General features: G+C 41.5%; 1 protein-coding gene across 5 annotated transcripts in view; it reads right to left on the reverse strand.

Annotated features, from left to right (window-relative positions):
* Positions 1 to 14,528, reverse strand: part of STON2 (stonin 2) — a 146,324-nt gene that overhangs the window by 110,903 nt on the left and 20,893 nt on the right. For all 5 annotated transcript variants that reach the window (XM_045807709.2, XM_045807704.2, XM_045807708.2 and 2 more), the window contains 2 exons: positions 2,534 to 2,808; positions 452 to 727 (listed from right to left, as the gene is read on the reverse strand). In XM_045807709.2, the coding sequence (XP_045663665.2) occupies positions 452 to 727; positions 2,534 to 2,621 (364 nt within the window). In that variant the 5' untranslated portion in view covers positions 2,622 to 2,808. The remainder of the gene's footprint in view (positions 1 to 451; positions 728 to 2,533; positions 2,809 to 14,528) is intronic.

Here is a 14,528-nt window from a genome sequence, read left to right on the forward strand (position 1 = left end):
AGTCCCCACCCCTGAGGATTTAGATCTAACAGGTCTGGGACACAGGTATATCCATGTTTAACTTGTGACTCTACTAGAAATTGATGGTGGTCCATGCTCTGAGAGGCATTCATTTCTGCTTGTAAGGAGCTTATAATTTAGGTGCTGAGGAAACATAATTCCAATACCTAATAGATAAATAAATATGCATACTTCCAAAGACAGGTCAACAGCCAGGGACAAGAACAGAAGGCTAGAAATGGCCCAGAGCACATAAATCCTTCCATAGGCTTTGATAACAAAGCCCAGTTGTGGAAATGAGCCAGATGAGATCTCTGCCAGCGCTCCTGCATGGCCGGTGCCAGAGGGCTCTGGTAGATTCCTGGCAGCCCTGGTACACCTCTCATGGCAAAGCATCCCTGATGAGCACAGACCTAAGCCCAAACCCTTCTCAGCCTCCCACCTGTCTCACCTGTTTCCTTCTGAGGTGGTGATGTGCTGGCCCAGGGGGTGTCGTCTTCAAATTGAACCCAGTTGCTGATGGCCGAGGCCAGGTCCGGTGAGGGCTGCTCGGGGCTCCCAGGAGGGGAGGTGGCTTCAGAGATAAGGCCCAGCTTTTCGGAGGAGTCATCCTGCTCCGAGTGGGAAAGCTCCTGAGAGCCTCCATCTGCCACGTGGTTCTCCCCAGAGGAGCTCTCAGACTGGTCTGAGTAAGATGACAGTGCTGGGAGGTGCTCTTCGGTACCCCCTGAAACACATACCAGATACCACCATCAATCACGTGAGGAAGGCCACCCTTCAAAACCCTCATGGAGGAAAATCCCAAGGATAGGTAAAGGGTGATCACAAGACTCACCATCCCGGTGGGTTCGGGTGAAGAAACAGCCATACCCACCTGTCTCCATGCTAAGAGAGTGTTTTCCTAATAACGCGTACGAAGGATAACCTCAGCATGCCCACAGCCAGGATCCAGGCAGGCTGAGAATGGAAATCTTATTCACTATTCTTATCCTAGCATCTACTCCAGGCCTTGAGGGTCACAAACAACAATGCTTATAGAGGCCAAACAGAAATATAACTGAGGGGAAGGAGAAAAGCTAAATGCAAGGGACTGACGGAGACTTTGGCTGAACAGGAGGGCTTCTGTCTGGACTAAACACATTCAAATTCACACTTCCAACTCTGTGCAGTCCAAACCACATGCATCTGCAGACCGCCAGGTGCAAACTCTGTACCAGCGATCAGCTGAATGAGGCCCCTACCTTTCTAGCACTCTATGGCCTTCTAACAGCCTTCAAAAAAAAAAAATTTTTTTAAAAGAACTATATCCTAATTGTGGTGGTGGTTACACAAATCTAGACACGTGCTCAAGTTTCTCAACTGCATGCCAAAAGCAGTATAATTGTACTATATGAAAACATTGTAAAAATCAAAGTACTAATATAAAACTTTCTTCTCCCATCACGAGCCACACAAACTAGTCTACCTGCATGTACCCAAACCCTTTAGACTGGTGCTGCCCAACAGAAATAAGAGCTGAACCACATATGTAATTTTAGTAGCCACATTTAAAGGAAGTAAAAAGAGGTGAACTACTTTTACTAATATAAATTTCAACTCCGTATGTTGAAAATTATTCTAATGTAATTAATATAAAAGTTATTAATGAAATATCTTACTTTCACTAGGTCTCTGAAATTCAGTGTGGGTATTTTATACTTAAAACATGTTTCAATTCCGACTAGCCACATTTCAAGGACTCAGCAGCCCCACGGCCACCATACTGGATGGCTCACCTGTCCGCTCACACTTTCCACGTGCTGTCAACGAAGCTGAGCTGATAGCAGTTCGCAGCGGTAGCTGCAGTAAGACAGAACCAGCCAGCGAGGCTCTGCAAATATCTCCCATCCCCTATCGTGACCTTCATCCCTGAGGACCAGGTCCCCAGAAGTCAATTTAGCCATCGCGATGGTGGATGACAATTAACTGAGCTCTTTCCACATGCCAGGCACTGTTCTAAGCACTTTGCATATATTAATTCATTTAATCCTCACAGCCCCCCCGAGGAAGGTACTGTGATTACCCCTCCTGCACTGATAAATGACTGAACAGAGAGATTAAAGAGACCATCTACCCAAGGACACATCCCTTAGCTGTGTGTGACAGAGCCAGGGTCCGAGCCCAAGCAATCTGTCTCTAGCGCCTGTCACTCTTCACAATGATGCTTTAAAAACTGAGGAGATCCAAGCTGCTGTTGGGAGTAACACCCTGAAAGGCCGAGTATAAAGTAATGTGTAAATACGAAGTTTACGCTCCTTGGAAGAAAGCACCCAATACTTTTGGGATTTCCAGGTCCTTTCATTTGGGACTCGAAGGTTCCTAAAAATGATTCCTCCAGGCTTCTAAGTGGAAGAAACTGCTCCTTAAGAAAGTGACAAACTGGCTCTTTTTCACATATTAAGATCCCACCCAAAGAATGATCAAGGAGAAGTCATTATAAACAGTGTAGTTCTTTGCTAAATATTTTTACTTAAGAAATGAGAGTTCTCCTTACCCTCGGAAGGGACAGGAAAGAGTGGCTCCTCATTGAAGGAGACCCACTCTGACTGGTGGGTGGCGATCACATGGTCCAAGGTCGTCATGCTAGGAAGGCACTGGTCATCTTCACACCGATGGCCTCAGGCAAACCCCAGAGCAATGTCTGGGGTGGGGGTATGGTAGCACGGTGGACTTCGGCCCCAGCTCTGTTATGAAGGTCTTGTGAGGGCGGCACTCAGAACGTAGACAGACTGGCCCCTCTTGCCTTTGTCTAATCGGCCAAGTGGAAATCTGTTTAAAAAATAATAATAATAATTAAAAAGGACAACTATCACATTATATCCAATCCACACAGGTCCAGAGTTTTCAACGCTGCCCACGAGGGGGTTTGGGTGGTTTCCAACTTGTGTTACTTCTCTCTGCCCTGTCTTGTCCCCACTTCTGTACAGAAGTATCTGCCTTTAGCATCAAGATCTCTGTATAGTCCTTCAGACCAGACTTGTAAATAATCATGCAAATTTTAGCAATCAGATTCCCAAATTTCTCCAATCATTATATTTTGAAAATACTTTTATTTATAATACAATGCCACTGTTGTAAAACAAAAATTAAAACTTTTCAAAGTATTTTCACTTTTTTTTTTACTAGATGGTAAAATAAAAGCATGTTCTTTCCTACTAAATCGTAGCACTTTCTTGCCTTAGGCAGGTAGCTCTTTGCAAGCCTGATTTAAATCTTTGGCAGAAACCCAGACATCTCCAGATGGTACCTCCAAGCATGGTTTACCAATCAAGAGAAATAGAAATGGAGTCATCTTGTTCATTTGGAGTAAATGGGAAGGGAATATTTGCTTTAGTAAAAAATGTGAGTTAAAGAAACATTTTCAATCTAGGCCAATTTGAATTAGTACATAAAAGTCTAGCCTTTACTCACACTGCAATTATGTTCTATGTATATAGAAAGATACTTAATAGACTCACAATTCTGTTTGCACTATTAATGTCCATTTACAATTTGAACCTAGCTCTTGCTCTTATGATAAATTAATAAAATCTGAATTAATGCAAAATTAATGTGTTTCCACAAAAGAGCTACTATTTGCCCTGAACAATATCAGTTCTTACTAATGGAATACTTACAATATTCATTTTAGTCTAGAAAAATTTAACTCACAGCCTTCTGACCAGTACATAACAAAAAAAAATGCTGAGGAAATTTTAGTACAGATTATTACCTGCTATAAATAATCTATGCTGGGGTTAAACAGAACAGAAATATGTAATAGTTTTTGTCTTTTTTGGTACCTAAAATAGTTTTGCTATACAATACCATCTAAAAATAACTGCTTGCATACGTTTATAATTTTCAAAAACATATTTTTTATATATATTTGAAAGATTTTATTTATTTATTTGAGAAACAGAGTGAGAAGGAGAAAGAATCTGAAGCAGACTCCACACTGAGCACAGCCCAACACGGGGCTTGATCCCACAACTGTGAGATCATGACTGCAGCTGAAACCAAGAGCCAGATGCTTAAGTGACTGAGCCACCCAGGCGCCCCAAAAACATATTTTCGTACCATACTTCATTTAATTCGACAGCCATTTTAGTTGAGTAAGGCAGATAGAACTATAATTCCTTTACAGATGAAGACATTTGGGGTGAGAGGAGTGATTTATCCGACATTTACTGTTTACAGGCCCTTGTTTGGTGCCCTAAGATGTTTCTTCCAGACTTCTAACTGGAAGAATTCACACATCCCAGAACAGGGACAAATGGACTCTTTTTTCCTCCGTGATAAGATCTTATACACAGAATGATCAATGAGAGGCCATAATAAGCGGGTGTGGTAGATGTACGAAGCCAGGAAATGATCGATACCACCCCGAGACCTGGGTCTTCTGGTGCCAAAACATTCTGATCTTTGGATCACGGCCACACACACAAAAAAGTACCAGAATACATGCAAAATCACCCAACTAAAGTACTTTACAAACATCAAGTACAACAGAACCATAATGAAACGATCTGTGAAACTCCCCATGTGGAAATCTGCCAGGCTACCCCAGCTGTGCACAGAATGGAAAGCTTGGAAATCTCTCTTCCAAGTCCCTCTCCAAAGATTCTTACCAACCACGGGACCAGACATGTGCAAACAGCCTGGAGAGCACAGCGCTCCAAAACCAGATCTCACCAGAGAACCACGCAGAGCCCAGAGATCCTAAAGCTGACTCTGGCGGACTTGTGCCTTAAAGCCGTTCTCAAGCCCCATCAAACATTAGTGTCACTCAGTGTGCTCGCGGCTGCAGGCCAAGACAAGACAGCAAAATAGAAGAGTGCGACTCCTCCTCTCCCCACAACAGCAGCATGTAAGCCAGGTCCAACAACAACAAAAAAGCCACAACACAACACATGGGCTGACACATGCAGCGTCACAGCCCAATGGGGAAAACATCCTGCCGGCCCCGTGATGATGAATCCAGCAAAATTCACAGATGAGTGTGGGTGGGGGAGGGGACAAGGGAAGAGGAGAAGGGAAAGGATGAGGCCAATGGGACAAATAAACAGAGAAATTTTAGAGCTCAAAGATTTTTTTTTTTTTAAAGATTTATTTATTTATTTGACAGAGAGACAGCCAGCGAGAGAGGGAACACAAGCAGGGGGAGTGGGAGAGGAAGAAGCAGGCTCCCAGCGGAGGAGCCTGATGCAGGGCTCGATCCTGGAACGCCGGGATCACGCCCTGAGCGGAAGGCAGACGCTTAATGACTGCGCTACCCAGGCACCCCTAGAGCTCAAAGATTTTAAAGACCAACGGACCAACTCTCAAGTTCACAGATGAGTAAACTGAGGCCCAAGGAAATCAAACGTAGCAACAGAGAATGAGGGCATGGGCCTGGGATTTGAATCCTGTTGGCCTCTAAGCCTCATTTCACCCCTGTACAGTAGGAATCACAAGACTCACTCTACAATTTTAAGGATTAAAAGAGATAATATACATGGAATGCTTAGTACAGGGAGTAATGAACCCCCTGTAACAATCATGATGGTAATAGCAGGTGACCGCACAGAGGGCTTTCTACATGCCAGGCCCCAGTCCAAATTCCTTATGAATGTCTGCTGTAGCCGTCACTGCTGTTGTTAAACAACTTGCCAGAAGTCACACAGCTCGTTAGTGGAAGTCTCGGGACTAGAATGCAAATTTCATGAAACCACCCCGTTTCTGTCATTTCCACATTCTGGCATTAGGGATTTTTCTTTTCAATCATTTTTAGAGCAGTTCTCCCAGATGTTACAGGGAGTCAAGCACTCAATCCCCTCTTTACTGAAACAGGCATAGTCTGGCTGAGGAACCAAGACTACCTCTCAGAAAGTATGAGTGAAAGAAGAGCCCCAAAGGTTTATCTACACTTCCTTAGCTTGTCATTCCAGATCCAGACGTGGGCTGGTTACAGATAATAAGTAGCCCCAAGAAAGTCTGGTGGAACAAATTTATTACAGGGAACCTCCTATCATAATCCTGTGAAATGGATTCTGGGTATTTGCCATGAAACAGCCACATCCAATAAGCCACGAGATGTGGCTGTGCCAGCAGCTGGAAACCACAGAGGAACCCAATAATTGTGAGGCTAAGTTCACACTGCTATTGGGTTCTCTATAAAAACCTCACCTCATTTTTAGAATGTGAATCATAAAGTGAGGCTTAAAATCACCACAGATTGGTAGTGACTCAGTATCAGCAGCAGGGCTAACCAAGAGACACAAGTTTCATTGAAGTCTCTGGGTTGCCACTTCGGAGGTCAGCTTCTTTCTCGGCATCCCTTACACACTAAAATCTTGGGGTGAAAACACAGTCGGCTGATGAGATGAGTCACAGAAATGGATCTGTTTTGTGCCAATCCTCTGACACACATTCATGAGCCCTATGTGTTTGGACATGTACAAAGCAGCCTTTCAGACAGTGACCCTCAAGCAGCTTACAATCTAGCTGGGGACACGGAAGAGCAACACAACAAATCTGGAAATAATCCTGCTGCAGGACACACTAGAAATGCTGTCTAGCCAGAGAGAGATCTGCAAGGGCTGGAACCATAAAGAACCAAGCAGATATCTTGGATTTGAAGGATATCCTTGGTTCTGGACCACCGGAAGGTAAGAGTCAGGATATCTGAGGACATCCTTGGGACAGAGGATCAGCATAAGTGAAGATTAAGAGTCGGACCTTTGTGGGCTTGTTTTTAGGCCAGTGAAGAGGTCAGTCTGATGAAAGCTGAGGAGTCTACTGAGGAAAGGTGGGGAGAGAGGACTGGTAGCCTAAACAGCTAAGAAGAGTTCAGTGGGAAATGGTAAGCTGCCTAAGGTTTAAGAGTGGAGAGTGACTGAAGAAACGTGCCTACGGGAGATTAACGTTCCTCGAATTGCACTGACAAGGACCTTGGAGATAGAAGCTATCGGCCACAACAGGGCCTCAGTGTCTTGGGCAAAGTCAGGGGCCAGCATCATCAGAAACGTGTACTGAGTTCTCTGTGCTGAGCCCATTTTAGGGCCTGATGGTACAAGGAAGAAAAAGACAGCATCGCTGGCCTCAAGTAGCTTACAGCAGATAGGCGGGGGGGGGGGGGGGGGGCAGGTATGGCAGCAACATGAAACAGTAACACAGCTCTCTAACCTATTTTGACAGGTTATCCATCAAAACAATGACAGCAGAGCATAAAGGGATTAAGAGACTACTGGGGAGTAGGCGGTCATGAGCTACACCTTAAATTGGAAGGGGGGGCTCTGAGCAAAAAGGTGGAGGGACAAAGCCATTTTAGGAAGAGGGAGCAGCACTGGCATGTCCAGTCAGTGAGTTATGTTCTGTTGATGGTAGAAAATGGTAGGAGTGGCGTTGAGTGCGCTGGAAAAGGAGGGGCTGGAACAGTGACAGTTCTACATTTCAGAATGAGTTTGAACTCTTGGAACAACCCTTTCCATTCCCACAGCCAGTCCCTTGATTCAGCCCCTCATTGTCTCTCATCCAGATAATCACCTGTCTCTTACCTTTTTCCTTGCCTTCATGGTCACACCCCTCAACCTATTAATCTACTGTGCCAGAGTGCTCTTCCTAAAACCTGAAATGCCCATGCCATAGCTCTGCTTAGAAACTCCTCAGGGGCCCCTCATAGTCATAGACTCCTTTCCTCCTTATGCTAGCCTGAGTCAGTTTCTGTTGCTTACAACCAAGAGCTCTGATATATGGGACCTTCCTTGACTCCCACTAATCCCACTTATCCCTTATCCCCCATATATTCCATGTGCTGATGGTATCTTACTTACACTAATTTATCAAATTATAATGAAATTATTTGCTAATGTGGCTCTCATGCTAATTAGCACGTAAGCTCCCTGGAAAAGGGGACTGGATTACTTTCTTGTTGATGTCTTCAACTCTTAGAATAGGGTCTTACATTTAGTAAATATTGAGTAAATGGCTGAATTAGTGAATGAGCAAATTAACTTGTTTTACAACTCTCCAGGGTTTTGAGCAGGCAAATGTTTTGGTAAGGTGAATTTAAACACTATATATAAGATAGCTTGAGGAACATTCTAGATATAGGGCAACATGTTCATTTTCCTTTCTCTCTAAAACTGTGCTGATTCCAATACAGCAGCTACTAGACACAAAGTAACTACTGAAATGTGGCTCATCCAAATTGAGTTGTTCTTTAAGTATAAAATATATACCAGATTTCAAAGAGTACAAAAATGTATAAAATATCTATTTAATAATTTTTATATTGATTACATGTTGAAAAGATAATACATTAGATTTACTGGGAACAACAGAATATATTGTTAAAATTAATTTCACCTGTTTAACATTTTTTAAATGGGGCAACTAGAAAATTTTAAATAATACACATGAGGTTTGTACTCTATTTCTGTTGAACAGCATGGCTCTAAAATAGTCCATTCTTTATTTCATCTTTGTTTTTGAAAGACATTTTTCAGTAGACATAGAATTTGAGGTTGACTTTTCTTTTCCTTCAGTATTTTGTCCTTTGGTCTCTATTGTTTCTGATGAGGAGTTGGCTTTCTCTCCTCCCCTACTGATGTGTCATCGAGTTCCTTGACTCGTTCTTCTATCATCTTTATTTCCTGTTAAGTTCATTCCGTGAATTTTTCATCTCAGGTATTCAACTTTTCTATTCTAAAATTTCCATTGGATTCTTTTATAGTTTCTATTTCTCCCCTGAAATGCCCTATATGTTCATTCACTATGACAATATTTTCTTTTAGCTCTTTGAACATATTTATAATAGCTGCTTTCTAGGTTTTGTCTGCCATATCCAACATCTGGGACATTTGGGAGTTAGTTTCTGACTTTTTTTTTTTTTACTACTTTAATATTAAAATCAATATTTCCCTATTTCTTTGCATACCTACTAATTGTTGATGATACACTGAAGACATTCTGGATTTGATCTTCCTCTGCAGAGTTAATTTTTGCCAAAAATCAAAATGCTTGCTCACATTCCTCTTGTATAGGCTTAGTCTTCCACTTTGTTGGATGGATACGGATTTGTGAAAAGCCAACAATGTCTCCTACGCTTCTCTAACAACTGCAGAACTCAACTTCCAAACTCAAATCTCCATGGCAGATTTCAGCAGCACATGGCTCTAGGCTTTGTTAGGGTGGGTTTAGAGTAGGTCTTACTCTAGAGCAGCAGCTGGCAAACTACAGCCATGACCCAAGGCTGGCCCTCTGCCTTTTTGGTAAATAAATTCATATTGAGACAAAACCATGTGCATTCATTTACATACTGTGGCTGCTTTTGCTCTACAATTAGCAAATTTGAGTGGTTATAACAGATGCTGTATAGTTCACAGGACCTAAAATAATTACCATCTAACTCTATAAAAGAATTTTACCAACCCTGATTGAAAGCATGTTCCTTACCCCTAAGAAGCAGACTTTGTGTCTTTTCTGGATGCTTAGAATGTTAATAATGTGTTAGGGAGGTCTTTCCAGTGTGGCTGGGCTGGACTGCCAATGTCTCCCAATACTGCTTGACCTCTAGTATTTCAGTCCCATTCTCAACCTTGGAGCCACCACTTTTGGTAAGTCTCATATGGTTTCAGACTGTACATTTGCACTCCAGCCAGACCAAGGACTCCCTGGGTATACCCAGACACACTTCTGCTCCCCATTCCCCCATGCTACTCTCTCTTCTCTAATGCCTTGTCCAGCAGATTCCAGCTGCTTCAACTGCCCTAGACTCTGATCCCTGTTTCCTTAGCTCAGCAGGACTGCTGCGCTCAGTGTAGACTCCAGCATATGATGCTGCATCAGGAAACTCTCCCCTGGAAGACAGCCAAGGTAATCATCAGGCTCACCGCATGAGCTTTCCTTCTCTCAGGATTGAAATACTGTGATCTCTGTTGACCAATACCTGAAAGCAGTTGCTTCATACATTTTGTCCAGTAGTTTCATGGTTGTACACTACACAAGGACTAGTCTGTTACCAGTTATAGCCCAAATTGGAAGTCCTCCCCTGGAACATTTCCTTCTGACTTGTAATCATTTTTAAAAAGAAAAAAAGAGGCCAGTTCAGATCATCTAAATCATGTTGATTTTATAGTGACATCCTGTAAATCTTAATTAGAAGTTTTAGAAAAGTCTCATAAATCATATGAAAAGGAAAGGAGGGTTTCATATAGCTATATGGATTAATTCCATCCCTTCAGAGCTGAGAAAATGTTTTGTTTTGTTAGGTTAGCTATGCTTTATAATACTGTAACATAATTCTTGTTTGCTTAGTGATCCACAAAGGTTATTTAAATCTGAGAATTTAGCCAGCTCCCTCTTATATCTCTTTGCCATATGTATTCTACTAGGCAGCTACTTTGGACATGCCTGCATCCACTCGTTGGGTTTTGAGGCTACTGGCAAACGCTATCCAGCCATCTGTTTGGGGTTTATGCAGAAACATTTCAAACTAGATCCTAGTGCCTATTCCAAACCCCAAAGTAAGGCCTAAGCCTTTTTCTGATCAAAGACAAGCATCTCAAGGTCAAAAAGAAAACTGGGACAAAAGTAAGACTGAAAAACTAAGAACACATAGATCGTATGTATTTCTGCAAAGCTTTCTTCTCAAGCAAGACATTCAACAAACTTCCTGAACAGCAACTACGCACTCAAAATTTGCAATGTATGATACAAAATAACGTCAAGCATGGTTTTGTACTCTGAGACCTTTGTCACAGTGGGCTAAAGAAATCACAAAGATTTAATCATGAAGTTAAAGTAACCATGCCACTTGTTTCATAACTTCTCAGAATAAACAGAAGCCCGGAAGGCACAACTGTCCTATGACGAAGACCTATATCAGATTCAGGACCTGGAAGACTGCTTCTCTTCCTTCTCCTAAAGTCTTTTCCTTTAGGAGAGAACAGAGTTCATTTTAACAGAGTCTGAACACTGAAGAAAACACACACACACACACACACACACACACACTTTAATTAACAGGGGCTTTGATGTTCCCAAAGGAAAAGGTGAGTGGCTTTGGCTGTATGCTTCTACTATCTTTTCACCATTTTTTCTTTCATTTAAATATATTATTCTTTAAAAATTAAAAAAAAAAAAAAAAAGACTGATCACTCTTCTTCCACTGGAAATTGGTGAATGAATAAAATGAACACCCTGGCCCCAAGTCAACCATACATAAGAACTCCAAAAGGAATATATATCATATTTCAACCAACATCAGTATATATCCATGATTCTCTGTGAACTAACCCCACACTATTTCTCTTTCAATCACATACACCATAATTCCCCGTCCCTAGATGTCTCTTTTTGTCCCCTCTAAAGTCACATTTGTGTGTATATACACATACACATATATACAAATACATACACATATAAATATATATATAAATATATATATGCATATATATGTATATCTCAAGGTTATAATTACAAATATTTTATTATTTAATTTTTCTTCAAAATAAACAATCCCGATAGCTATGTTATGAAAGAAATCTAGGGCCTCCCATTCAGAATCAAGGGTCTAAGTCACGCTTGGCCTAAAACACAGGCTGCATCTGCTCTTCGGTGCATTCCTGAGGCAGTGACCCTGCAGGACGCTCTCAGGTGCCTGAACAGCATGTTACATTCAGAATGGAATGAATAACCCTGGCTGAATAAAGGTCACCCTTTAAGATTTGCAGAATATGTTCTAGTACCTCAAACTCTTAGGAGGGCCTGGCCTACTCCATCTAGTCAACTCAGCTTAGTTTCATATCTGGAATAGGAACACTAATATTTTGCCTGTATGAAAGTAAGAAGTTGGTGCAGATAATTTCTTTCCATCTGTATTTTAGAGCCATAAGTCTATCACTTCAGATGTTCCATCATAAGACTCTCAGTTGCCTAGGCATCTATAGGAATCTTGCAGTCCCAATGGTGGCCATATTTCCTAAGCATAACCTTAAGACTTTCCAAGAAGCTAAACAAAATAGATTGTAAAATGCATCTCATTTTAGAGATCATAAAATATTTTTAAATATGTATATTTATATGCATGTGTACACACAGACACACACACACACACACTTCTTAAAATCAAAGAAGTACTCTTATTTTTATACCAAATACCAAAAATTACAATTAGTATATATTTCCAGGTTGCAAAGAACTTCAGGGATTATGTCAATTCATTCTTACAATAACCCTCAGATAAGTAAAGCAGACATTTCTCTCAATTTATAGATACATGAACTGACTCAGGGAGGTTGCTTGACTAACCTAAGGTTACACAGTGAACCATGACAGAGTTGGGACAGGATTACAAGTCTCCTGACTTTAACTTCTGTACTCTTTCACTACACCACATTCTGCCTTTCAGGAAATAGGTATAACAGAAATGTTAGCTGGATCCCCAACATCCATTTCCTCTCCTCATCCAGCACCAGGGGGTGGTTGGTACTGGTTAAGCCAATCACAAAAAATTTCTATTCCTGCTTTCCCACCTCCCTTGCATCTAGGGGTAGCCACCTGACCAAGTTCAGGTCAATGAGACATGGATAGAGATATGATGAGAACTAAAGTTCTGAGAGTGGTTTTTGTCTTTGTTTTGTCTTGCTTTGCATCGCATGTCTCCATGAAGTAGATAGATAACACTCCTGCAGCCCGGATCCTTCTCCCTTTCTCTTTTTCCCTATCTCGAATATGGCTGTGATGGCTGGAGCTATGATAATCACACTGCAACCACCAATGAAAGGACAAGAGAATCACAGTCACTGAGCCACTAATCCAGGATCAATTATCTTTCATCTCTACATTTATTATGTGAAAAAAAATGTTTTTCTTTAAACTACTGTAATCAGGTTTTCTGATACATGCAGATGGAGGCAATTCTAGATTAACTGTGGGGAATTTTAAGATGAGCCCCATGCTCTCCACATCCTGGTGCAATTCCCAAGATTATGTCATATTACATGGTTAAAAGGGATTTTGCAGATGCAGTTAAGGTTGCTAAACAGCTGACCTTAAGATGGGGCGACTAAAAGCAGAGAGTTATCTCTCCCTGGTAGCAAAAGAAGTAGTCAGAGAAATTCAAAGTGTAAGAGGAAGGTTCTCCATTGCTGAGACAGAGACGACCACAGGGCAACTACAATCCTAAAACCACAAGGATCGGAATCCTGCCAACAACAAGCATAAGCTTGGAGAAGACTCTGAGTTCCAAGTGAGCACGCAGCGGGCCAACCCCTAATTTCAACTTCGTGATACTGTGGATAGAGAACCCACCCATCCCATACCAGCTTCAGAGTTTAAAAATGGGAGGAGAATTTATTCTAGAGCTCAAAATCTCGAGGAACAAGCCTTTTAAAAATAACCCCCTAGTATGGATAAGGGACTGAACTTCAACTGACATCAACTATTATCCCTAGCAGGGAATAAATAAAAAATAATACAAAATAGTAGAAGAACACAAAATTATACATGTAGCATTTTGGAACACACTACGTAGGATTTCTCTCTCCAAAAAGTTTAATGTCTTTTTCTTCCTTGGTTACTTAGACCACTGCAAAATCAGCTTGCCTTTCCAGAGACATGGGTCAAGGATGGAAGGGTGATCATTTTTAATAAAAAAAAAAAAATTAAAGAACAATGTTGGGTACCTTTCCTTTGAACATCAGGAGGCTAATGAACATTCAACCAGTTTACTGGTGCAGTAATGATGATATGATACCAATGACTCTTCCTCACAACAAGGGATGTTAACATTTTGGAATGTATTAATGGCTGGATGAGAGGAGAGTGAGCAAAAGGGAAGGCAAGGAGAAGTAGAACAGATGTGGAATCTCCCCTCAAACTTTTTCTTAATCAGGATATTTATTAATTCATCCACCAAATTGTTAGCAAACACCTGCTAGATGTTCAGGATACAAAAAGTAAATAAGATAGGGGCGCCTGGGTGGCACAGCGGTTAAGCGTCTGCCTTCAGCTCAGGGCGTGGTCCCGGCGTTCTGGGATCGAGCCCCACATCAGGCTCCTCTGCTATGAGCCTGCTTCTTCCTCTCCCACTCCCCCTGCTTGTGTTCCCTCTCTCGCTGGCTGTCTCTATCTCTGTCAAATAAATAAATAAAATCTTAAAAAAAAAAAGTAAATAAGATAAATATGAAATAGATAAGCCTTCAGGGGGCTTATATCCAAGAGAGGAAAACAAGGATGAAACAAGTTAGCTATAAACAAGTAAACTACCTACAAATCAATACAAGGTTAAGACAAGAAGTAACAAGGGATCTTAGTTATTAGGGTGATAGGAGAAGATCTCTTTGAAGAGGTGACATGTAATTACTACTTCAAGGATGAGAAGAAGCCAACCATGACTGGACAGGAAGTAGAAAGTATTCAAGGTAGAGGGAACCAAAGGCAGAGTCTAAGACAGAAACAAACAAGAAAAGCCTTGAACTGGGAGCAGAGTGAGCAAGGAGCCTAAGATAAGGTTATAAAGGCAG

The sequence above is a fragment of the Ursus americanus genome, chromosome 26 (assembly GCF_024610735.1).
Source record: "Ursus americanus isolate L20-20 chromosome 26, mUrsAme1.1.p, whole genome shotgun sequence".
In the NCBI taxonomy this organism is placed as follows: domain Eukaryota; kingdom Metazoa; phylum Chordata; class Mammalia; order Carnivora; family Ursidae; genus Ursus; species Ursus americanus.